Source organism: Silurus aristotelis (genome assembly GCF_946808225.1).
Source record: "Silurus aristotelis genome assembly, chromosome: 23".
In the NCBI taxonomy this organism is placed as follows: domain Eukaryota; kingdom Metazoa; phylum Chordata; class Actinopteri; order Siluriformes; family Siluridae; genus Silurus; species Silurus aristotelis.
The window spans coordinates 10,624,319-10,650,425 of record NC_139596.1 but is presented as its reverse complement, the minus strand read 5'-3'; the positions used below and the strand labels follow the sequence as shown (position 1 = coordinate 10,650,425).

The 26,107-nt window shown below is 37.7% G+C and overlaps 1 protein-coding gene across 3 annotated transcripts in view; it reads left to right on the top strand.

Moving 5' to 3' along the window:
• The window catches only part of edil3a (EGF-like repeats and discoidin I-like domains 3a), a 199,865-nt gene that overhangs the window by 114,746 nt on the left and 59,012 nt on the right, over nucleotides 1–26,107 (top strand). For all 3 annotated transcript variants that reach the window (XR_014531114.1, XM_083527100.1, XM_083527101.1), the window contains exons 4-5: nucleotides 2,328–2,441; nucleotides 24,288–24,469. Coding sequence is in view for 2 of the 3 variants with exons in the window: in XM_083527100.1 (XP_083383226.1) it covers nucleotides 2,328–2,441; nucleotides 24,288–24,469 (296 nt within the window). In the remaining variant the exon portion in view is untranslated. The remainder of the gene's footprint in view (nucleotides 1–2,327; nucleotides 2,442–24,287; nucleotides 24,470–26,107) is intronic.

Sequence of the window (26,107 nt, the reverse complement as noted above, 5' to 3'; positions counted from 1 at the left end):
CAGCATTTCCTAAGGCCTCCTAGTAAGAATGCTGCATGGTTGTTGCTTCTGGTGCCATTCATTGCCATTCAGCCTTAATAGAAGCGAAAAAAGGTTTTTGATCATTTTGGTTCATTTGTGCAATTTGTTTAGCAAATTCTCACATGAGCAGGAATTGCCATACTCCACAACAGTTACGTTCTTCACTCTCATGTTTTCCGTTCATTTTTTTTTTTTTAAAGATTCTCTCTACTCTGTGGGTTTGTTAGAGCCTTGTGCTGATATATCTGCCCTTCAGTCTGAGTCTGTTCATTTTATGCTTCGTCATCTCTTTTTCTATCTCTCTGTTAGTCTGTCTGTCTGTCAGTCACTCTCTGGAGATTGTCTGGAGAATGTTTTTTTTTTTTTTTTTTTTACCAGTCTTGGTTCGTGGTGACACCAATCTTGCAATGACAAAGTGAGAGGACAAAAGCTCCTCTCTTATCTGACACCGGCAGCCGTGAAATCCTCACCATTACCGTCAGATATTAAAACAGCGGTTTATGATGAATGTCAGTGCCAGCATGTGTTTTATGACAAGAATGATCCACTCCTGTCCTTCTTTAGCTCCTACTGAGATCACAGTGACTTCAGTTCACAAATATATACTCTGCCTAAGGCAAATTTCTGCTCTTTTATTATTGTATTGTCCTTTCCTCACTGTCCACTTCTAACAAAAAATAGACAATCTATTCTTGTTGGCACTGCATGTAAGATCATGGGAGTTTAACTTTCTACTTTAATCTGTAATAAGACAGTTTTATTTTTTTGGACCAGCTCATGTTCTGTACTTCAAGTGCCAGGTTTCTTATCATGGGCAGGAGTTTTAAAACACGGACATAGAATTTAAACTGGTTCAAGCTTTTAAATTGTAAAAATGATTTGGTAATTTACTGTATATTGTATCTACAGTATGTATACATTGATGTATGTATTGGATGTAAAGTATTTAATGACTTTTAGTTTGTATGCTTTATTTGCTGAACATTCCAATCACTGTTCTTTATAAATTGTGTATGTATATGTATGTATTTTTGCCATTGTACTTCTTAGCAATTTATATTCTTTTACTTAATGGCATTTTAAAAACTTAATTAATTAAAACAGTTTGCAAGACAGTGCAAAATGTTTGCTAATGTGCCAACCAGTGATGTGTGAGTAGACATGTAAAAATACTAAATTTGTATCTAGCAGTCAACAGTAGATAATATATACAGTAATCATGACAACAATTTGATATATAATGAATAACTAAATGATGGTGTACACTACATGGCCTAAAGTATGTGGACACATAGCCATCACACCCATGTGTGGTTGTTCCTCAAACTGTTGACAGAATGTTAGAAGCACATCATTGTTTAGACTGCCTCTGGAGTATACCTATTGCCTTACATATTATTAGTTGTATGAGACCCAAACTTGTTAGACTGTGATAAAGTGAGCTTTATAAAGACATAGTTTGCCAACAATGAAGTGGAAGGACTCAAGTGCAAAGCTCAACCACACTGAACATCTTTGGAATCATATCAATGCCTGACCTTAATAATGTCCTTGTGACTGAAACACCATAGTCCCACACCAAAATCTAATGGAAGGCCTTCCCAGAAGACTGTTAGTTATTATACAAGCACTATGATTAAATCTGGAATGGGCTCAAGCACACGTGAGTGCGATAGTTGGGTGTCCACAAACTTTGGACTATATAGTCTGTATGTAGAATAGGAAGTATATTGCAATATGAAATATAAAGAATAATGAAAATGGTTAATACACAAGATACAAAAGGCTGAGATCTATTTTAGCGTGAAATCGAATGCTGTTTTGAAATGAACTGAGCTGTCAAAATATGTATTTTAAAAAGATTTATAACTTACGTCTTCAGGTGCTGTGCCAATCCCTTAGTGGAAAATGTTCCCACAGAAAGTAGCCTGTTCCAAAATGCAGAAAGTAGCCGTATCCCAAATTTCGATGCTTAATTAAATTTTTACAAAGAAAGCATTATTTGCATTATTATTGTTGTTGTTGTTTTTTTGGGTTTTTTTGCCTTATTTTCTTTTCATTTTAATCTAATGTTTTTTTGTTGACTTCACTTAAAATGTTTCACACTTTCTGGCCCTATTGTCTTAAGTTAATTTGATTAATTACAGATGGTGTTTACCTCTTTCACTTGAGCAATCTGGGGAGATGCAAATATCAAATAACAAACAGACCAAACTCGATAAACAATTACCACTAGTGCATTTAAATAAGATGGATCACCAATTACCCCTGTGGCTAATTCAACTTTTTGTATATGTGTTTTGCAGATGTCAATGAATGTGAAAGGGATCCATGTAAAAATGGAGGGATCTGTACAGATTTGGTGGCCAACTATTCGTGTGAATGTCCAGGCGAATACATGGGAAGAAACTGTCAGTATAGTAAGTAAAAATGCTTTTTTTTCCCCCCCAGAAAATCATGTTTGCCATCATTTTTACTGATTTCTAATAATAGTTCCAAAGCCCTCTATTCAGCAATCGGGTTATTCAGTCAAATTTCTCAAATGAATACAATCGTGCATGTTTATATAAATTGACAGTGAGGACAGTTAGGTTGACACTCTCCCCATTGGCAAGCTGCAATCATCGTGTTGACAGTTCTATCAAGACAAACATAGTCGACTGCGAGGTCAGGCACTGCTATTAAAGTATTAAATAGTGATTTCTGCTAATTAGAGCTGAAATCACTATTAAACTGTGACCTTCAGCAAGGTTATAACTGGATGCAATGACCGGAGGAGCTGGATCAATAACAGCCAAAGACTGTATGAATATGGATAGAGCCAACAATCATACATTGATTATTCAGGACTGTAATTATGAACTAAATATAATGAAAATAGCTGACACTTAAAAATAGTCCTTCTTTACTAAAATACATTAATTAATGCAAGGCTTACACCACATTTTGAAAAAAACTGGTCACATATTGATTGGATGCTACTAACTAAAAAGAGTTTAAAGATAAGAGATCAATTACCTAAAAAAAAAATATTATTTTTCCGTGCACAGTTTGGTGTATGATGAGAAAGCAAACCTGCATTCTAAAGCTACAACTGTTGTAAAGCAACTGACAGGATGCTTTAGGTTTGCCCATAGATTTAGGTCTGAAATTTATCACTTAAGAGTCTTTATTATTATTATTATTTATTTTATTTTTTTTCAAACAATACATATTTTATATATTTTAATCAATACAGGACAACATGCATTTTGTCTGTATAAATTACTATATCTTACAAAATTGCTCATAAATGATTTTATTTAATAACATATTGTCTGACCTGGGAACATTTGCAATTGAAATCTGAAGAAACGTTCAAAAATAGAGCTCCAAGGCAGCTAAAATGGCTTTTCTCATCTTTCGGTGTTGTTTAAAAGCTTCTGAAGCTCATACAAGCCATAATAATGTGGTTGTTTAACCATTTACAGTAATGTGCAGTGCTTTTTGAAATTAAACTTCACAAGTGCGGAGCTGAAAGGTTCTTCGTAAAAGATCGTGATCACGTGACCATTGTGTGCAATTTTATCTCTATTGTGCATTGGGACCTTGTTTAAACAGTTCAAGTGCATTGCATGCATAATTAATAAAATGCGGATTTACAAAATGCACATTACATTTTTGCATTGCAATGCACCATGTCAGTAGGTACTACCACACCCCTAGCAGCTATAGTTAATAATGCCTGGGGGTATAGATGAATCTGGATACACAGAGGAAGGAGGTATTAAATGCAACAAACAAATAATTCTCATGAGTGTACTGATATTCAGATTGTATATGTTTGTAAAATACTTTAAGACAGCAGGAATTTGCAGCAGGGAGGCAAATACGGCAATAGAGAATGTTTCAGAATAGAAATGACAAAAAAATAAATAAATGTAAAGGAGCTTAACAATGCCTTTCTGCACTGCCAAAATTGATTGTGGATAAATTCCAGCAGCCGCTTGACTGGCACTGTTTTTCCTTGTGTTTTACCTCTTTTGTCGAGTGCAATCTTTTCCATCTGCTTCTCTGTGTCTGGCTGTTTGGCCTGTCAAGTCATTTGCATGGTGCAAGTTAAAGTTATGTGTCTTTTTTGTATATAGTAGGTAATGTGTCTTGTTCATGAGAAAAAAAGGTTAAAAAAAAGAAGTAGCAAAATGTGTCTAATTATCTTTAGGATATACCTATTTATCCTCTTATGTCTGTCTATATATCTATGTATCTATCTAGCTACAGTTGCAGGCTACACTATATAGAAAAAGGTACTGGGACACTTGCCTTTTCCAGCCATATGTGCGGACCCCAGTCCGTCTATCCCCCCATTGTTAACACAATGTTGGAGTCACACAGTTGTATTGGATGTCTTTGGATGCTGTAGATTAAAATTTTCCCCTTTACTTGAAATACAAGACCCAAACCTATTCCAGCATGACAGTACCCCTGTGCACAAACCAAGCTCCATGAAGATATAGTTTATATTGGTTGGAATGGAAAAGCTTATGTTGCCTGCTATAGAGCTCTGACTTTAACACTATGAAACGAACACCTTTGGAATAAATTGGACTGCTGACTACACCCCAGGCTTCCTTACACTACATCAGTACCGGACTATTTATAGCCTTTTATCTGAATGAGCACAAATCTCCAAAATCTAGTGTAACATCTTCCCAAAAGAGTGGAGGGAATTATAACAAATGGGGACTAAATATGGAATGAGATGTTTAAAAAGCACATAGAATCTTATGGTGTTAACAAACTTTTGCCCATACAGTGTGTCGATCTGTGTTTGAACACACCACCCTGTGCTTCTTTTAATAGCTATTAATTAAAAGCTTGTTTTTGTGTCACTCATTTGCAACACCTGGCTGGGTGCTGCTAGACATGTGTCAATATTCTATTTGTTTTTCAATAGAAGCAAACACATAGCAGCCTTCCTCTTGTACCAGCAAATAAAAATGTCACTGCAATTTGCCTTGACATTTAATCTCGGCCTGCATTCTTTGGCTAACCTGAGCATATTGTCAGAATGTTTGTACTTTTGTGCTTTCCTCTTGGTAGCACATCTTTTTGAAATTGAATAGCTATGTTGTGCCCTAACAGTATGATTTGGCAATACATCGGCAGCCTGACTGCACTGCATGGCCCTGAGTCTAAATTAAAGAGAAACCAAGTCACATTCATGACATAAAACACTTTTTGAGTTTAAGTCTTAACTATTTCCTGATTTGAGCAATGATTAGTTTATGATTACTAAATGAAAGTAATTAGTTATTGCTATGTAAAAAGACAATACAAATACTAAGATTAAAACAAGTCAGAGTATTCTGTAAATTCTAAAGAAGTCTAAGAGAAATGAGTAAATAAGTAAATAAATATGTAAAATACTGAAAAGCACATTATAGTCCTACAGACTTCACAAATTGTTTCTGTAATTAAAGAATACAATACAATTACATGATAGTACAAATATACAAATGCTGCAACAATATAAAGATTTAAACATTACAATCTTAAAAATGAATAAACGTTTATATAGGTATAGCTTATTGATTTGCTATCATCTCTGTATCTAAAACTTCACAACAGCTCCTTAGTAGATCAGAAACATGGTCTATCGTTCAATAAAACACAACTTTAAACATTAAATATTTTTTCCCTCCTGACATTATTTTATGGATATGGATTGGATTGTATGTATTGGGGTTATAGCATACTTTTGTATGGTTTATTTCGTTTTTCTCAAAATCTTACCTTCTATTCGTCTGCTCTGATGATCTATTCCAAAAATGTTAAATTATAAGGTTCTATCTGATGTCATGAATAAATTATTTCAAGTGTGGATGCAGGTGAAAATAAAATAACCTGTTTTCACATTGTTTCATTTTTCATCTTTTTTTTTGACACCCAAAATCAGTCAAGCATTTTGTAATTTTTTTAAAAAGAGCATATTTGAATTCTACTGTAGAAGCATCCATTTCAAATGCATGTCAGTTTTATTTCAGTGTTATAAAAAGTATGTACTAAAGAAAACCAGCTAATATCACTATAAAAATAGTAAAGTAGAGCATTAAATAAGCTGCTTATGTTGGCGAATAACTGTTTGATATCTGGCCCTTGCACCATAGTGTTATTTAGATAAAGCATACTGTATGTAAGATTCATGAATTAAGTTTGTTGTTTCAGAAAGTAGGGTGAGATTAAAATAATAACGAATGCTAACATTTGGATGTGTAGAATAGCTTATAGAGCATTATAGGAATGTCTTGAAACATCTGGTTGCACTAATATGTTTGTAAACTCCAATATGATGCTAAAATCATCGTCTGGATGATATCGGTAACTGCAAAAATCCTCTCAGTAAATGCACTTGAGAGTGGAAAAGTGTGTTGAGCTTAGGCCCAGGTGTGTATTTTCGTGTATGTGCGAGAGAGAGAGAGAGAGAGAGAGAGAGAGAGAGAGAGAAAGAAAGAAAGAAAGAAAGAAAGAAAGAAAGAAAGAAAGAAAGAAAGAAAGAAAAAGAAAGAAAGAATCAGGACAAAATATTGAGATGTTCCTGTGAAAAACTCTGTTGGTGTTCCTTCCTACCACATGCAGCCAGGCAGAAAGCAATCTCTGGTTCCTATCCTTCACACTATTCTATTTATGATCTTAGTCTCCAATGCAGACATGATTTTTAAGGGCCATCTTTCAGTTTACTTGTTCTTACTACAGTAATTCAGTAACATTTTGTGGGTAAAGAACATTATAAAATGTTATTTTAACATTTTCCTTTCATTTTAATATTAAAATGTACATTTTATCACATACATAACCATACGCAGTAGGACAGGCAGGAAAATAATCTTTACGACTGGTCACTGAAATAAAATAGAATGAAAAATAAATTGCACCCTAACAGTTCTACTCGGCCATCATTGAGTCTGTCCTGTGTACATCTATAACTGTCTGGTTTGGTTTAGCTACCAAATCAGACATCAAGAGGCTACAGCGGATGGTCAGGACTGCTGAGAGGATTATAGGTGCCCCACTACCCAATCTCCAAGATCTTTACTCATCCAGAGTGGAGAAAAGTGCTAAGAAAATAACTTTGGTTAATAACTTGTTAATAAAGTTATTTTTGATTCTGATTCTGATTCTATTATAATTGCCTAGAACCGGCCCTGCGCACAGCTGTCTATAGGTTTGTCTAATTCTACAGTTTTAAAAAGTATTATAAAATAAAATAGAGATGAAACAAATAGAATATTGAGTATATTCTGTTTGTCTATACAATACTTTTTAAAACTGTAGAATTAAACAAACATATAGACAGCTGTGCGCAGGGCCGTTCTAGGCAATTATAATAGAATCAGAATCAGAAATCAGAAAAAAAATCAGAAAAAATATCTTTATTAACAAGTATGTTTACACACACAAGGAATTTGACTTGGCGACAGGAGCTTACAGTGCAGGAGAAAGTACAGACATAATGTAACAAAATAGTAAAACAGATATTACAGATATGTACAGATGTTATTTACAAGTGTGCAGTTGACCATTGAATTCTATGTATAAATGTGTCAGTTTTGATGCACAATATGTAGTTATTAATTTTTTAATTGTTCATGCTGAGTATAGCCTGCGGGAAAAAGCCTGGCTGTTCTGGTGGACGGGGCTTTGTAGTGCCGACCAGAAAGCAACAGTTAGAAGAGAAAGTGGGCTGGGTGTGTGGGGACCAAAGTTATTTTCTTAGCACTTTTCTCCACTCTGGATGAGTAAAGATCTTGGAGATTGGGTAGTGGGGCACCTATAATCCTCTCAGCAGTCCTGACCATCCGCTGTAGCCTCTTGATGTCTGATTTGGTACCTGAACCAAACCAGACAGTTATAGATGTACACAGGACAGATTAAATGATGGCCGAGTAGAACTGTTGGGGTGGGCTGTTACAAATGATTGTTACAAAAGGGTGGGCAATCAGTGGTAGTGGCCCCAACAGTTAATCCAGTTCCATAATAGAACTGAACAATGATAATGAAAACAATTTCAAAAACTTAAAACTACATAAATCCTGTTTTTATTGGATCATATTAAATCTCAATTAAAATTTCATCCCAAATCAAATTATCAAGCCTATTTTTTTTTTTTTGCACCTTTTCCTTATTTTACTTATTAATAAGAAAAAAAATATTCATAACTTAATTAAATACAGTATAAGAACATTTTATAGCCACTTTTCTTTTTTGCCACTTTTTATAAAAAAAAATATTTTTATAAAGATTTTTCTTTAATTTATTACTTTATAACCAACAGCAACCTAAAACAAACTGAGAAAAGTAGACAAACTTTCAAATAAGTCAGTATGAAGCAAAAGTTTGTAAACGTGTCGAACTGAAAGTAGTGTGAGGAAAGGGGTGGAAAAACTATTTTGTGCTGCTGGGGTGGAGCTTTGAGTGTGGTTGTAGGCTGCCCACCCAATAAGAAGCTAGAATTCATGCTGGATTTTTTGGATTATTTCTTTCATTGGGTAAAATCTAAAATGAAACTTTGATTGGGTGGGCAAGATGCGAAATTGGGTGGGTTAAACCCACCCCTGCCATCGGCCCTGGATGTACGGCTGTGTTTGTAGATAAACATTTTATAGATTTTAGCATTTTTAACTAATGTACATATACCCATAGCTAAAATATAAAAATAAAGTCATTTATGATGCATATGTAACAGATACACTATAAGGATGAAGCATGTACAATTATGACAATTCAGTAATTATCCTAATGATTGATGGATCTGCCGTACTAACACATGTATGAAATTTAGCACACAGTCTGCAGTCCCTATAAATAAACACTAGCAGTAGGTACTACAGAGGTCACTGTCATAGGATGCCACAGTTTAATCTGTGAAATTTTTACCCTGATGAATTTGCCCCAGTTCTGTACTTTTATTGTGAACTGGAAACTACCAGACACAATGACACAGACTCACAGAGCTGGGCCTCTGAGTGCTGATAGAAGTCACCTACCCTCTTTTACATCATTCACTAGAAATGTCCAAACATTTATCTCAGAATTTACTAAACAATCACATAAAGCCGGTCATACATTTGTTAAATATACAGTATGTTTTGGTAGATTTATTACTGATATAGCACATAAACGCATATATTGTTTAGAATGATTTTGACATTCAATGCTACATAGATAATATGCTTTGATAAAAGTTTTCAGCAGTAGTCATCACCATACAGTGAATATAACATGACTACACACCCTTATGTAATTGCAAGTTTTTTAAAATATTAATACCAACATACATATCAGACTTCTTACATCTTAAATTTTGTAAATGTGTCAACAAACAGAAATCCAGAGAAAAAAAGTAGACTTAAATGCAAAAGTCTGCACCCCTTTTGCCTTCATTATGACAAGTAAATAAGTCTCTGTTAACTTTACACATCTAGACTTTGAAAATTTATTCCATTCTTCTTTGCAATAAAAGTTTCATCAAATTGCATGGTAATCATCTGTGCAAGGCTCCGTTTAAGTCATTCAATGAGGTCTGGGCTGTGGCTGGGCCTTTGATTATCCTATTCTGAAGCCATGTCTTTGTTGATTTTGACGTGTGCTTTAGGTCATTGTTATGTTGAAATGTAAAATTCCTCTTCATTTAAAGCTTTTTATCGGAGGACAGAAAGTTAAATGCCAATATATCTTGGTATTTGGAGCTATTCATTTTTTTCATCTATCTTTTCAAGTGCCCCTGGCCCACCTGAAGAAAGCAGACCCAAAGCATAATGCTACCCCCACCATGCTTCACTGTCAGTTTGGTGATTCTTGGATGATCCTCTGTATTGCCTTTGCACCAAACATATATTTCAGAATTATGGCCAAAATGTTCAACCTCTGTCCATCCAGTCTACAAAACATTTTCTTATGGCTTTTAGAATTATTTAGGCAAGAAACAGCCTTGGTCTTCAAACCTTACCCATAGCCCAGACTTGTGCAGGAGATTGCAGTCATATACAACCTTCCATAAATTCCTGTAGTTTCTTCAGTGTAGCTGTTGGCTTATTGGTAGCCTCCCTGATCATTTTTTTCCTGTCCTCTCATCAACTTTAGAGGGTCGTACTAATCTTTGCAGTGCCACATTGTCTCTACTTATGTAACATTCAGGACCTTTAATATTTTTTTATATCTCTCTCCTGATTGTTACCTTTTACAATTACTGTAAGTATTACAGTTTTTTTTGGCAACTTTTTGTAGCTCATGGCTCTTAGTAAAATGCAACCCCAAACATTAAAGCAAAAACTACAGCAATAGCTGACTTTTATCTGGTTTTAATCAGAATCAGTTGAATTTATCGCAGGTGTATGCCATTTACTCTGAGGACAGTTAGAGCCCCCATTATGAAAGAGTGTGCAGATATATGCAATCATTGTGTTGTATTTTTTTATTTGAAATGTTCCTAATTGTTAAATATTTCCTTTTTTTTTTCTGTGGAATTTTGTTTGTTGGAAGATCACATTAAAGATACAAAATGACTGATGTTTATGTTGTAACATCTGTCTTAATATTTTAAAATCCTGTGATTTTGTTGGGGTGTGTAGACTTTTTATATCCATTGTACAGGCTTTTTCAAGGCCCTGCACATCCCCCTGCTCAGACACCTAGCTGTTACCCAATATAAATGTAAAACTCTCCAGTGCCTTCTAATGTGCATCTAATATGACAGTCTAACTACAATCATCTTTCCATTCTTCTAATTATTCAAAAATAATTAGAAAAAAAAAGATTTCAGTCCCATTTGTTCACACTCTCCCACATTCTTTCTCTCCTGATCGGCTTCCGGCCGATGTATCACCATGCAGCCAAAACGTTTTTGTGCCTAATTTTAAGGTGTTTTGCTTGTTGACATACCCAAGCTGGTATATGATGTACTAATACAAATCTGATCCCATTTCTGACTCAACACTCTGCTCACCCAGGACTGACTGTTAATCATTATTATAGGATCACCCGGGTGACAAAGAAGCTCAGGAACATCAGAGTATAGAGTATTTTTTTCTCTCTCTCTCTCTCGCTCTCTCTCTCTCTCTCTCTCTCTCTCTCTCTCTCTCTCTCTCTCTCTCCTTATTCAGTACTCATGTTTTGCTCATTTAAAAATTCTTACAAATTAGTTCAACATTGAAATTCTATTTATACAATGGAAATAGGTATTTTTTTTTACTTGGCACTATTAATGTTGCTGTACATACAAGTGTGCAACTGTATAAATGTGTCACGAATTAAAAGCAAATAGCAGTCATGTGGTCTTGTCATATTATGACAAGAGCAAGCTCGCTACATAATTGTTTTCTATTTTAAATCCATTATAGAAAAGTTCCTGTTCTACATTTTATTAGATGGATATTTTTTTCTCCTTTTTTCTTTTTATTCTATGGTTTTATGTTTTGTTTATGTCTAGTTAAGTTGTGTCTGGAAACCCCACTTCTTCATTTATTTCCAACATTAACTCTGTATTATCTCCTGCAGTCTGAGCTATATGACTGCTCTAATTTGTGGTTTCTGTAGCTTGGCCCTTCTGGGAAATGGGTTTGGCTGTCATGGCAGCACCGTGCCGTCTTAAGGGATGACTGCTGACTTGTGTGGCGAGGTCAGTGTGAGAACGTCTCACATAGCTCCTCACAAAGATCATCATCTGCCGAAGGGGAAACTCCAACACTGAGCCTTGGCTGGAAAAATAAATCGAAGGCGATAAGGAAAGACTTCCCGAAAGGCTTGCATCTCATGACTTGCTAATGTCATTTGGGATTGGTGCTGCAGTGGGGTTGGAAGCTCTTCATCCATATTTGGTTTACAAATACTGAAATACTATGAAAATATTAACCAAATGCCCTACAAATTTTAATGAATTAATAGTGAGTTATAGTGTATAGTACATTATAATGCATGATCTTTGCATTAAAATAATCCACATTAATGCAGCTTATTTTTAAAACCATGCAGGCATAAGACAACAACACTTTGAAAAAGTGGACCTTCATACACATTGATATGGATAAATATTTTATAAAGCAATAGAGGATGATTTTTGTAAGGCCTATGTCCAAATCGGGAAAAAGGCTTTTTTGTGGAGTAGATTGCTTTGTTTTAACAAAAAGAAGCAAAAATAAAAATAAAAAAAAACCTTAGCACCTTGTTTTCTGAAAAAAATAAGCCTGACAACTAATCTAAAAATTATTTCTTTATATTTTTATATCTGTATTTTTTGCACACGGTTTATAGCATTTTCAAGACCAGGTGGAAGTATAAAGTATGTAATTACAAGGGGGCAAGACCAGAATTGTATGTCATTACAGCATGTATCTATTCATCAAAATTTTCTATATTGTTTTTTTTTTTTTTTTTTTTTTTTTTTTTTACATTTTATGTGCTTTTTATAATGTTGAGCATTGCTTTCTAAAACATTAACACAGTAAAAATCAGAATGAAGCTGTTTGATGTTCACATTTGTATTGTGGAAAAAATGAAAGCTAAAAGATTAGGTAAAAAAAAGAGAGAATGAAAAATGAACCTGGTTATTGTTTTGACATTGTTGAACTCTGAAGCCATGGATTTGCCACAAAGGCAAAGCTTTGCCAACTTTTGATTGAAGGATAAAACAGGATGACACAAAACTGTAACATGTTGGATTCCCTCAAATGACTCTGAACAATTGAGATGAATTGGCAGTGAGCTAGTGAGCGCTTTAACTCTGTAAATATTAGCAGTCGACACCTGGTGTGCAGAGAAAGCAGGGAGCTGTCAAGCTACAAATTGAATTGAAGATGTATATCAACAGAAGGCCCTACGTGCAGCCCTAAACAATCAGAGCGCAGCATGGCAAAAGCTTCCCAATTATTGGATGTGCAACAATGCTAATAGACATGAATAGCTCCAACCTCAAGTGCCATTTTTTATTTCCTTTCAAATTATCTATAAGTAAAATCAAGATTTATGTCTATTTGTAATTGATAAGTTAATATTGATTAAGATAATGACACAACTTAAGCCTCAAGGTGTCAAGACGCTACCTGTCATAATGTTTTGGCTGTTCAACTGTTCTTTAACGCCATTTCATCTGCACAGTGGGTGGAAAAGTGGTAGGGATGTTCTAAATTCTTTGGTAAGTCATAGACCATTGAACCATGAATGCGGCTATGAAATGAAAGTAATAAAAGGGTTATAAAGTTTTCTGAAAACGCATTCTCTCTTCTAGTGACTTTGGAAATTAAAAAATGTAAGGATCTATATAATAGTGCCTATGTAATAGATTTCGATTTGGATGATGGAGTTTTTCCATTTCTGAAATTCCTTCGTTGCTTCCGTCTTCTGATGCATTCCATTAGTGGATAGGTCTAAAGACAGAATGTATATCTCAGACAATATATCAGCTGTTCATTTGAAGTTTAGAGCAAAGAGATTTGTGCTGCTAATGCATGCTATCTTAATAATGTGTCAGTAAACTAGGCCGAACATTTGAACAGCTTGGAAGGACATATCACTTGTGGATACAGTACGTTGTGATGTAGCTCCCTCTGCAGCATGGCTTACATTTGAGGCATGTGATATCTTCAGTCTTCAATCGGATTGCAGTAGCAAAAGATAATCTTTACAAGCAATTAAGAAATGAAAGTAGAAGTATCTCCAAGCATAAGAAAGACAGAAGAGCTAGTGTAAGAAAAGATCTAGCACCTGGATTGTTTCAGTTTGTCTATGATGATTTTTGGAGTTTGCAGAAAACACCGTTGTGAAAATATTTGTATAAAATATTACAGCAACAATGAACAAAAAAAATCTTCGTTTGCAAAGGTCTTCTCTCTGATTGTATTGCATGAATGTTGTAAGAAGAAAAAAACATGGTAAAGAAACAAAATCAAAAACTCATTTTATTGAAGCGGTAATGAAGCAAAGACAAAAGCTCTTCAGAGTAAGAGAATAAAAAAGGCCTAACAATATCTAAAATCCCAAGTAACAGTTGGTATCAGATTTCGAACCTATACTCTTAGGTGCAGCCTCAAGCTCACTTAAATGTGGTGAAATTTGTTTGTGTAGGTAAGAACACAGCAACAAAACAGCCAAAACAAGAGCCTCTGAAACGCTGTCTCGGTATGGTTCCAAATGACCTCTTGTGCAGTTTGCTTTGAATGCAATAAGTACTCAATTCAATCTCGAATCGACCCAAATACAGGAAGTGAGTGCATAATGGTTTGCAAACAGGACAGTTTTCATACAGTAATTTCTATAATTATCTAGTCAGATAATGAGTTTTGCTGCATGTCCCCTGTTCTCAAGTAATTTTGAGTTTATTTTTTTATTTTATTTGCAGGTTTGTTTAGTTTTTTTGTTTCCAAATTTCTGACCAGTTAATAAAGTTTTATTCAGTTGTTTTTAGCCCTATATGATTCTCAGGCAACCCTCTTTTATCTTTTCTTATGGCTTGTTTAATAATGTGCTGTGAATAAAAAACAAATGAAACCAAAATAGCACATGAACCATTTTTCAATTTCAATCGGACTCGGAAAGAGATTAATAGGTGTGAAAATGTCCTTCAGGAAAAAAAAGCCCAAGCTCTCAGTGCAGTCAGAGTCATGGATCTGATGCCACTCTAGTTTAATTCTCACCCTCAAAAGCCCAACCCATAGCTCTGAGTATCTGATATCTATTGAGCACCACAATGAAACTGATTAGTCACAAGTTGTTGATTAATTACTTCGACAGCATGGCTTTAATACAAGTGTAATTGCAATGATATCTTTATATTATATAACAGGGATAAACCACTCTTGGAACACAACACCTTATTATTGACTTGTTATGTTTTATTTCTTACATATCACTTAGCTGTACTCAAGAATCTTAAAGTGTATAATCTGGAATAATAAACTTTCCTCAGAAAAAAACTTCCAGAACTGCCATAATATCAAGATGATTCACTAATCCAGATTATGTTTTCTTGTGGAAAGTTCTTCTTCTTAATAAGCTGTAAATGTGATATCAGAGGTATGAACCCTACTGATAATTTGGTGCAGCAGCTTGTTAGCAAAGGTGTAGACATATTCCAACTATTTAGATGACACCTGATCAAATGCTACATATTACAGAGACACAATCTTTCTGACCTTGTGTATATGGCTTGTTCATTTATAATCCAGATAGCATCATATAAAGGTAAGGTAACAATTTTTGAAGCACTATTAAAACAAATGTCATTATTGGGGTTGGCTAATGGTGTGAGATTACATAAATCTGAATGCCAGGGGATATTTAAAGTTGAGAAATGACAAGCAAAAGCAACTATACAAGCAAATAGATTTTTTTTTTACTTTTTACATTTGTAAAACGCAGCTTCTCTTTTTTTGTTTACATTTGCATCCTTTTCTGATTTTGATATTAAATGTTCTCTTTGCTGCGCCATAGTTGCGCACATAATGACAGCAGAAAATCTCCTCAGTGCTCTCAGACCTTTTATCTCCCTATTTTTCCTGCTGCCCAGGTGTCCCGTCACTGCTATTGCTTGGGTGCTGTGTCAAAACACATGTTCATTAGGCACCACTCTCCCTAGGTCCTTGTTATTTTTCCATGCCTTGATCTTGGCTGGATTCACATTATGGCAGTGACCTGCAGGGCATTAGCACAGTGTGTTCCTGAGACACACTAATGACTGTTGTTGACAATGTCTGGAAAAAAAATTCAGACTGCCATTTGCTAGTCAGCGTATTTACTGAAAAGTTCATTAAAATTGTGCATGCTGTTTAAAAATTAATACAGCCATTCATATACACAGATGTCCACAGGTCATTTGTCATTTATGTTCTGCAACGTACTAGTTTATTTACCAAAAAAAAATTGTTTTACTTTGCAACTTTTTCTAATGGGCCTTGGTAGCAACAGCATCATTGTCTTTAAAGCTGTACTACACTGACCCCACTTTCACAGTAGCAAGAGATAAATTCCCACTCCTTTTTACGCATGTGCAAAGTAAAACTTTCTTTTGGCTTCTTACATTAGGGGTCACCACAGCGGACCATCCGCTTAGGGTTGCACAAGCCTTAGTGCCGGTCCCAAGCCCGGATAAATGGGGAGTGTTGCATTAGGAAGGGCATCCAGCGTAAAAAACATGCCAAATCAAACATGCGGATGTGCAAAGTAAAACTACAAAAGTCCTTGCACACATCTGCAATTTTTCTCTTTTGCTTTTTGATGCATAAAAGGGCAAAATAAAGAAAATAAAAGTTATATATCATGTATGACCATAAATGCCTTAGGAAAAAAAAAAGAAAAAAAAGAAATATATATATACAGTGAGGAAAATAAGTATTTGAACACACTGCTATTTTGCAAGTTCTCCCACTTAGAAATCATGGAGGGGTCTGAAATTGTCATCGTAGGTGCATGTCCACTGTGAGAGACATAATCTAAAAAAAAAAAATCCAGAAATCACAATATATGATTTTTAAACTATTTATTTGTATGATACAGCTGCAAATAAGTATTTGAACACCTGTCTATCAGCTAGAATTCTGTCCCTCAAAGACCTGTTAGTCTGCCTTTTAAATGTCCACCTCCACTACATTTATTATCCTAAATTAGATGCACCTGTTTGAGGTCGTTAGCTGCATAAAGACACCTGTCCACCCCATACAATCAGTAAGAATCCAACTACTAACATGGCCAAGACCAAAGAGCTGTCCAAAGACACTAGAGACAAAATTGTACACCTTCACAAGGCTGGAAAGGGCTACAGGGAAATTGCCAAGCAGCTTGGTGAAAAAAGGTCCACTGTTGGAGCAATCATTAGAAAATGGAAGAAGCTAAACATGACTGTCAATCTCCCTCGGACTGGGGCTTCATGCAAGATCTCACCTCGTGGGGTCTCAATGATCCTAAGGAAGGTGAGAAATCAGCCCAGAACTACACGGGAGGAGCTGGTCAATGACCTGTTTGGAGGAAGAAGAATGATGAGTACCATCCCAAGAACACCATCCCTACTGTGAAGCATAGGGGTGGTAGCATCATGCTTTGGGGGTGTTTCTCTGCACATGGGACAGGGCGACTGCACTGTATTAAGGAGAGGATGACCGGGGCCATGTATTGCGAGATTTTTGTGAACAACCTCCTTCCCTCAGTTAGAGCATTGAAGATGGGTCGAGGCTGGGTCTTCCAACATGACAATGACCCGAAGCACACAGCCAGGATAACCAAGGCGTGGCTCTGTAAGAAGCATATCAAGGTTCTGGCATGGCCTAGCCAGTCTCCAGACCTAAACCCAATAGAGAATCTTTGGAGGGAGCTCAAACTCAGGTCAGAAACCTGACTGATCTAAAGAAGATCTGTGTGGAGGAGTGGGCCAAAATCCCTCCTGCAGTGTGTGCAAACCTGGTGAAAAACTACAGGAAACGTTTGACCTCTGTAATTGCAAACAAAGGCTACTGTACCAAATATTAACATTGACTTTCTCAGGTGTTCAAATACTTATTTGCAGCTGTATCATACAAATAAATAGTTAAAAAATCATATATATTGTGATTTCTGGATTTTTTTTTTTAGATTATGTCTCTCACAGTGGACATGCAGCTATGATGACAATTTCAGACCCCTCAATGATTTCTAAGTGGGAGAACTTGCAAAATAGCAGGGTGTTCAAATACTTATTTTCCTCACTGTATATATATATATATATATATATATATATATATATATATATATATATATATATATATATATATATATATATATATATATACAAATAATTCTTGAAATTAGGTTAGCTGAGATTGTTGCCTTTAGTGAGTGAAAATAGCCACTGTTTTGCTAATCCCCAAATGTAGCTAGTGCGAAGTAACAAAAATCAAACTTAAATGTTTTTTAAAAACAGAGTGCTGCATGAAAGTTACAGGATGTAGCTGATGGATTTTAAACAAAAGTAAATGCTGGTTTGTGCACAAGCAACAACAGTAGTGGTGACTACACGCCCCCAGAAGACAAACTACAAGGAATATGTAAACTTGCCTTCCAGTAAGCATATACCTTCCTTAAATGTCTTTCTCAAATTTCCTTATATGCCCTGGCTCTATATATGTCCACTCCTATTCTTACAGGTGTTAGACTGTTATATTTTAATAAATCCAACCATAAAAATATCAACCACTATCAACTAACCTTACCCACAAAACCCGTTACAAGCCAAAAAAAAAGTCATTATTGGGTGTTGCTCATGGTGTGAGATTGGGTCAATCTGAATGTTAGTTAACTAGTTGAGATTCGAAGTTAAGAAATGATGAGCAAAAGCAACTAAACAAGCAAATAGAGCTTTTTCTACTTTCTTTTTACATTTGTATAACACAGCTCTTATTTATTATTTTTTTTGCATATGCACCAATTTTATATTTTCATATTAAATGAATCTTTATTCTCTTCTCTTATTATTTCTACATAGATTTGGTTAAAACTCAATAAGGTGTAAACAAAAAGAAAAAAACTGCAGGAAATTGATCATAAATATAATTAATGTTTATTAATGATACATTATTTTTATATCCAATTTAAAACATCAACCACTATCAAGTTGCACTTCACTCAAGGTCTGTACAGTATTGAAATTCCTTATTTAAATAAAATAGAGAAAGCTTTAAATGTCTTTCTCTGTCACTCTATGAATAATTTTGCAGAACAGAGACTCCGTCTGATTTTGCCAATATTTATCCCTTGTCTTTCAAACACTTACTAGGCATGCACTGCCAAAACTCTGTGTCTCAAGGACTTTTTTTGACACAGCGGCTAAAAGACATGATGTGGGGAAGTATTGCTGGTGCCATTACTGCTCAACTGAGCAAAAATGCTCCTAACTAAATTAAGTCTTAACTAATTTCACGAGATGGGCCTTCCAGGTTGCAGAAAAAGACACAAACAAGGTTTTCTTAGATGCACTTTTGCCCAGCTCTTTCTCCTTGTGGACAAAAACAAGAGGCATTCAGGAAGCACTCAGGTACCACTGCCAAGTATCCACACCCCAAAGCACATTGTCTAACAAGCTGAAGAGAGAATAGAAGGCTACACTTTGTATTATCGATTCAGGAGGTGATCATTTAAAATGTAATTGAATTTTAATTAAAGGAACTTACTGAATTGTAAACAGGGGAACGTTAAACAGTCTGGAGATCAGCACAAAGAACTCTAAAAAGATTCCATTTCGCTTTTATTTGTTTGAAGAAATCCTAAATGTTTCAGGTTTGGACTTTACAACTGTGGGATTTCGAGTTCCATATAAACATTCCAGCTAGAACCTGTTTAGCATTGATGAACCTTTTCCTCTTAACACACAGGAATAAAAAAGAATGCATTTATTTAAAACTTTTTAGGCACTATCTATTTTTTTTTTTCACGTATGAAATTAGCCATCCGAGACGGTAAACTGATCAATTCAAACCTTTGTTCTGTGTGTTTGGGCTGAACATGCCATGGAGAGGACATCATGGATGATATCAAAATTTATTAGCATTAAATACACACAAGTAAGTTATAACACATTGAAATTGTTCAGTCTTAAAGTCAAGCGTGCTGAACAGGACAAAATGACTCCACCTTAAAATGTTTTAGAGCATTTATATGTCACACACTGGTGGTTTCTGTGGTATTATTTTAGAACAATTCTTAAAGTACTACTGCTGGGTTCCAGATTATACAACATAGTACTAAATGCACCCGGAAATGGAAAATAAACAGCATTAACAACACAGACTTCAGGGATCCATGCCATTCATCTTCTACATACCCCACTGGCACAAAGAGCTAATAAATCTGTCAGGGAACCACCATAGCATGTAACATCATAGAGCTAATAAAAACTCGTCTGCAGAACCAGGACCTGTATAGCTAGATTGATTTTATGAATCTTAATGGGACTGAAACCATAAAATATGTAGGTCCAATTTAAACCTGAGGCAAACACTGAAAGGCAAGTAATAGACATACAAATGTAGATTTAGGCAGCTTAGCATTTCTTTTTTTTTCTTGTCCAACTATAAGTAGTATTTATTATAATCTTGAAAGCAAACCTATAATATAAATATATAAATATATTATTTATAATATAAATAATATAAACCTATAATATAAAAATGTCAGCATGTCAGGGCCAGCTGCAGGATCGTTGGTAAGATCCTGAGCTCAGGTTATTATCTGTGTTGGGTTTCTGTTTCTGTTTTCCCTAGGGGTTACTTTTAAGTTCTTTGGTTTCCCTCAACCTCAAAAATATCGCAGTAGCTAGATTGGTGACTTGAATGTATGTGCATGGTGTTTCATCCAGGGTTTTTTTCTTCAGAATAGTGTTCCCAAGCTACTGTAGGCTCGAGGTTAGAACAATTACAGAAGATGAGTCAATAACTGAATCATATGCAGTGTAGAACATACCAGCAAACTAGAATGACTTAAATTACACAAAACAATTCTGTACAGTCTGGTATTATTGATAACATTTAATAACAGTTGCATCATGTACCCTTGGTGTTATTTACACATGGAACCCATGGGAATATTTTCATGGAAGAACTCCCACTTACAGTACTTGAATATTATTTATGTATATATATTATGTAATGGGAACAGCCATAGATAGTTGACTAGGGTCTTGAGTTTCTGGTGCAGATTATTACTGGAATAATGTCACCTGAAAGCAGACATGGTTTAACATTCTTTCCGTGTTTTTTTTTTTTGTTTGGGTTTTTTTTTCGCATAAAATGTCAAACAACCTGAAAAATCCTAGATATATCTTAAAAGCCTCTTTTCCAGTGAAAGCTTTTTTTTTTTTTTTTTTTTTTTTAAAGAAAACGCTACAGTCACTGATTATTCTCATGCTCACTGGTGTGCATTTGTTGTCTGGTATGAAGTGTCTGTCATTGATATGTTGGTAAAATAAGACAAAACCACTCATCCTCAACAACGTGGCTATACTCATGTTAGGTTAAGAGCATCACCCTGGAGGACAAGAGCAGGGAAACAGGCTTGATGATGATAGCTTGTCACTGAGTAAAATGTTGGCAGATGAAACTGAGGAGCAAAGAAGCAAGAGAAGAGTATAGGGAAACAAGATAAACAAAGACTGTAATTTAGGTGTTGCTGGGGACAAAATGACAAGACATCAGATGGTGGTGATGATAACGCACCTGAGACAATTGCCATTTTTGTTCTTTAGCATCACATGACCTGAGGATGTACAACATGTTTGTATCTTAGAGAGATAAGAATAAAGTCAGTTACATCTGATGAAAAGCTAGCAGGCTTCCTAACCAGTTGAATTTGTGTGACTCTTCTATCTAGCCCATTGGGCAGGTATAACTTTAGTGTACTACCCAGTGTCATGATTTGTTTTCTATAAAACAAAGATAAATAATATAAAGATATATGGCAAGTTAGTTAACTAGTTATGTGCATTAATAGAGAATGTCATCAGCCATTTTTGGCTTTGAACTGTGCAGCTTTACTTGTTATTATCTGGCTAACAATTTGACTATCTGCAAGGTTACAGCAAGTAGTAAGCAGGAAACATTTGCACTGAATTTTATTTTCATCAGCATTTCCACATGCTGGAATTTCTAAACTTATGAAACGATTATCTGTTATGAGTGAATGCTATTAAAAAAGCATGTTTCAGATTGCCAATGTGGGTAGTGTGGATATAATATTTCCTTTTTTTAAACTCAGATTGTCAATGTGTGTATTGCAGATATAATCATTTATCTTTTAATCTACTTGTCAGGACACATAATCTGACGTTTCAGGCACATGGGCTATTGCCTTGTCTATGTATCAACATTTATCAACCTCTACTAGTCTATAGGTGTCAGGCTGCAGACGCGGAAGCAGATAAAGTCCAATCATGTTCTTTATTGAGGTGCAAAAAACAAAACACTCATACACCAATGAAAACAAAAGCAAACCCAGACATCCGCTCGTAACGAAGTATCCACTATGAGCGCGAATGTCAAACGCCTAATCCCAATGCAAGTAAAGCTTTCGGCAATGAGTACTTCAATAAGGAAATGGAGTTCGGAGAAATAGCCAGCGGTGAATCCCGGCGTTTGAGCAGCCACGCGATTTACCTGCATGACAATACAACGACCGACAGCCTGTGACTCAAGAACGTGAGTTTATGTAGTCTGATCTTTCATGAGCCACAGCTGTCGGTAATCTTGGGAAGCAGCGTGACTGCTATCGAGGGGGGCGTGGCAGGGTGGATCTCTGACAGCTACAGACGGGGCGTGGCAGGGTGAATCCCTGACAGCTACAGAGGGGGGCGTGGCAGGGTGAGTCCCTGACAGTACCCCCCCATCCAGGGGCGACACCTGACGCCCCAAAACCCACCTATGCCAGGCGGGCCAGGGCACTCCGAGGAAGGCCTCCTTAGACGCCTGGGAGCAACGGAGGCCTGGTAAACATCCTCTGCGGAGAGCCGGCATGGAACAACACCTTGCAGGAGGATCCGGAACGGAGCCACGCCCTCTGTGCTGACGGGAGGCTGAGTAAAGCCCCTGGGGGGGATTGAAGCCGGAGTGATCTCCATGGCGGGAAACCGGAACTGGACGCCAACCATGACAATGACCGGGAAATGGAGGACGTCCCGGGCGGAGACCAGGAACGTCGTACCACCCTCTGAGGGACCTGGAGGACCGTCGTACCACCCTCTGAGGGACCTGGAGGACCGACGTCGCCGTCAGAGGGACCTGGAGGACCGACGTCGCCGTCAGAGGGACCTGGAGGACCGACGTCGCCGTCAGAGGGACCTGGAGGACCGACGTCGCCGTCAGAGGGACCTGGAGGACCGACGTCGCCGCCATGCGGGGATCCTGTGGGCGATCCGTCGTCCTGAAGAGGACCTGGGGGCGAGACGTCGCCCTCTGTGGAGCTTGGATGCGATCCTTCGCCCTGCGTGGAGCTTGGATGCGATCCTTCGCCCTGCGTAAAGCCTGGATGCGATCCTTCGCCCTGCGTAAAGCCTGGATGCGATCCTTCGCCCTGCGTAAAGCCTGGATGCGAGCCGTCGCCCTAAAGAGGACCCGGGGGCGAGCCGTCGCCTTCTGCGGAGCCCGGGGGCGAGCCGTCGCCTTCTGCGGAGCCCGGGGGCGAGCCGTCGCCTTCTGCGGGCGCTGGAGACGAGCCGTCGCCTTCTGCGGGCGCTGGAGATGAGCCGGCGCCTTCTGCGGGCGCTGGAGACGAGCCGTCGCCTTCTGCGGGCGCTGGAGACGAGCCGTCGCCTTCTGCAGGACTGTGGGGTGAGCCGTCGCCGTCGGTGGAACCCGGGGGCAGCGGTTCAACTTTCCTTTCGCAGTCCTGGAGCCGGGGTGAAGACTCTGTGGCGGCGCGGCGCTCTCGTGAAGACTCTGTGGCGGCGCGGCGCTCTCGTGAAGACTCTGTGGCGGCGCGGCGCTCTCGTGAAGACTCTATGGCGGCGCGGCGCTCTCGTGAAGACTCTGTGGCGGCGCGGCGCTCTCGTGAAGACTCTGTGGCGGGAAAGCACGCTCCTGGAGACACTGTGGCGGCGTGGCACGCCCACGGGAACCTCGGAACAGAGCGGCACGCCTGTAGAAGCTCTGTGACGGCATGGTGTGCTCGCCGACGCTCGGAGATGGTGTGGTGCGTCCACGAGAACCCCGGAACACAGCGGCACGCCTGTAGAAGCTCTGTGACGGCATGGTGTGCTCGCCGACGCTCGGAGATGGTGTGCTGCGTCCACGAGAACCCCGGAACACAGCAGCACGCTGGTAGAGACCCTGAGATGAAGCAGCCCTTTCATTAAAACATTGGGGCTGAGCTGCAGGCTCATGGGAAATCCGGCACGGAGCCACGTGCTCTTGAGAACCAATCTTAGTAATCTTGGAAAGCAGCGTGACTGCTATCGAGGGGGGCGTGGCAGGGTGGATCTCTGACAGCTACAGACGGGGGCGTGGCAGGGTGAATCCCTGACAGCTACAGAGGGGGGCGTGGCAGGGTGAATCCCTGACAATAGGTGGTATAACTTGGGTTTTAATCAATAAGCAACAACTTCAAATACTCTATGGTCATACAGAAAGGATTAAAGACATTATTCTATACTGACAATAAAAATAAAATGTGAATTTAGTCAATTCCATGCTCTGTTAAATAAGCAAAATTATTTCACATCAACTTTCACATGATTAACATTATTTACAGAAAACCTTAAAATATCTTCTTTTTGTCTTCTCCAGAATGTTCCGGCCCACTCGGTATGGAAGGAGGCATCATCTCCAACCAGCAGATCACCGCCTCCTCCACCCACCGTGCTCTCTTCGGCCTGCAAAAGTGGTACCCTTACTTTGCCCGCCTCAACAAAAAGGGGCTAGTGAACGCCTGGACGGCTGCCGAAAATGACAGATGGCCCTGGATCCAGGTAACAGATGCACTAAATGACATTGGACAATGCTGTGTCTTCACGGAATCAGAATGAGTGGGCTTTTATTGAAAGGTTTAAAGCTGTAAATCTTCCACAACTCTATCCTAATAGAAAACAATTAATAGTAACTTTCTTTTTATATATATTGCTATCCATTATAGTGATCTTGTTCTAGAAATGCTTATGGCGTCAGCATTACATTTGAAGAGGGGGACAACACTCGCTTACAAGCTGCCTACAGATGATAAGAAAGCTATTTTTCTGTAAGGCACAATTTCCTTGTTGCAGCATCTACAGCTTGGATTCGGTGCTTTGATTTAATGAGTTCAAAGTTTACTCAGATTTAGCTTCATAGAAATCTTGTTACCAATATGATGATCCCTTATATATGACGTAGGAAAAAAGTAACCACGTACTTGCAATCTTAAAATTAAAATCTCTTATCTGGTTCTAAAGTGTATGTTTTGTGAAGAGCCTGTAAGCATTCATGTAATCTTTCTATTACTAAAAGGAACAAAACTGATTGTATGACAGTTTAATCAACGCATATATCAGTTGTTTTTAAGAATTTATGTATGAAGCGCAAAATATTTCTTGTGCAAAATTTGCAAATACAGTGGAACCCACTTATCTCGACCTCGGTTAACTCGACAACCCTATTAAGTCGACGTTTTTGAAGTGGAACCGCCAAATTCCCGCTTTATTTAAGCATTTTTTAAACGGTTATGTCGACTTTTTTATGTCGCCGAACCCTGATATCTCGAGCACAAGGGGGAAAAAATTTGCCATTTATCTTGGGGTCCGCGATGTGCTTTGGGAAGAAAGCGCAGCCGTTGAGAGAGTGCTGGTGGGAAGACACGTACCGGGATACGCATGAGCGATAACAACGACCGCCGTGAACCAACATATACCAACAATAACGGACAGTGAGAGTGTGGAAGTTTAAATAGGAGCTGGTGATGATGCTAAACGAGCATCATATGTGCGCGATTGAAGCCGGGAGCTTCAGAGAACGCGGCCGAGAAAGCACCTGCACGCTGAAGGGGGCGCCCAAGGGGGCGTGGCAGGTGGATTCCTGACAGTTATAAAAACATGTATGTACATTTTTTATAGAATGCCTTCATCAAACAAATCGCGGCAACGCTGTTGTGTAAAAAACCCTCCAAAAACACGTGCATGCACATTCTCATTTATTAACGCACATCATGTACATAAAGAAATTTCAAGCATGTAATCTATTGCCGCCATTTTGATTTTCGTTTATCTCGATCATCGGTTATCTTGATGCTTTTTGGCACCCCCCCTAGGACATCGACATAACCGGGTTCCACTGTACTTACATTTATGGAATTTAGCAGACACCCTTATCTCATTCATACAGTTGAGTTTCTTTGGGGTTCATGGCCTTGCTCATGGGCCCAGGAGTGGCAGCTTGGAGTGGCTGGGATTTGATTAACCAAAAGATATAAATGATTCGATGGCAAATGTTAACATTAAGTTCAGTTTCCAATGTGTGGATCATGGTTGCTGTAAAAGAGGTGAGCTGATTAATTATTTTGATAATTGTGAAGGTATTGCTTCTTGGAGGAATTAGTTGGGGTCATTTAAATCAAATTAATTAATGGTTCTCCAAAG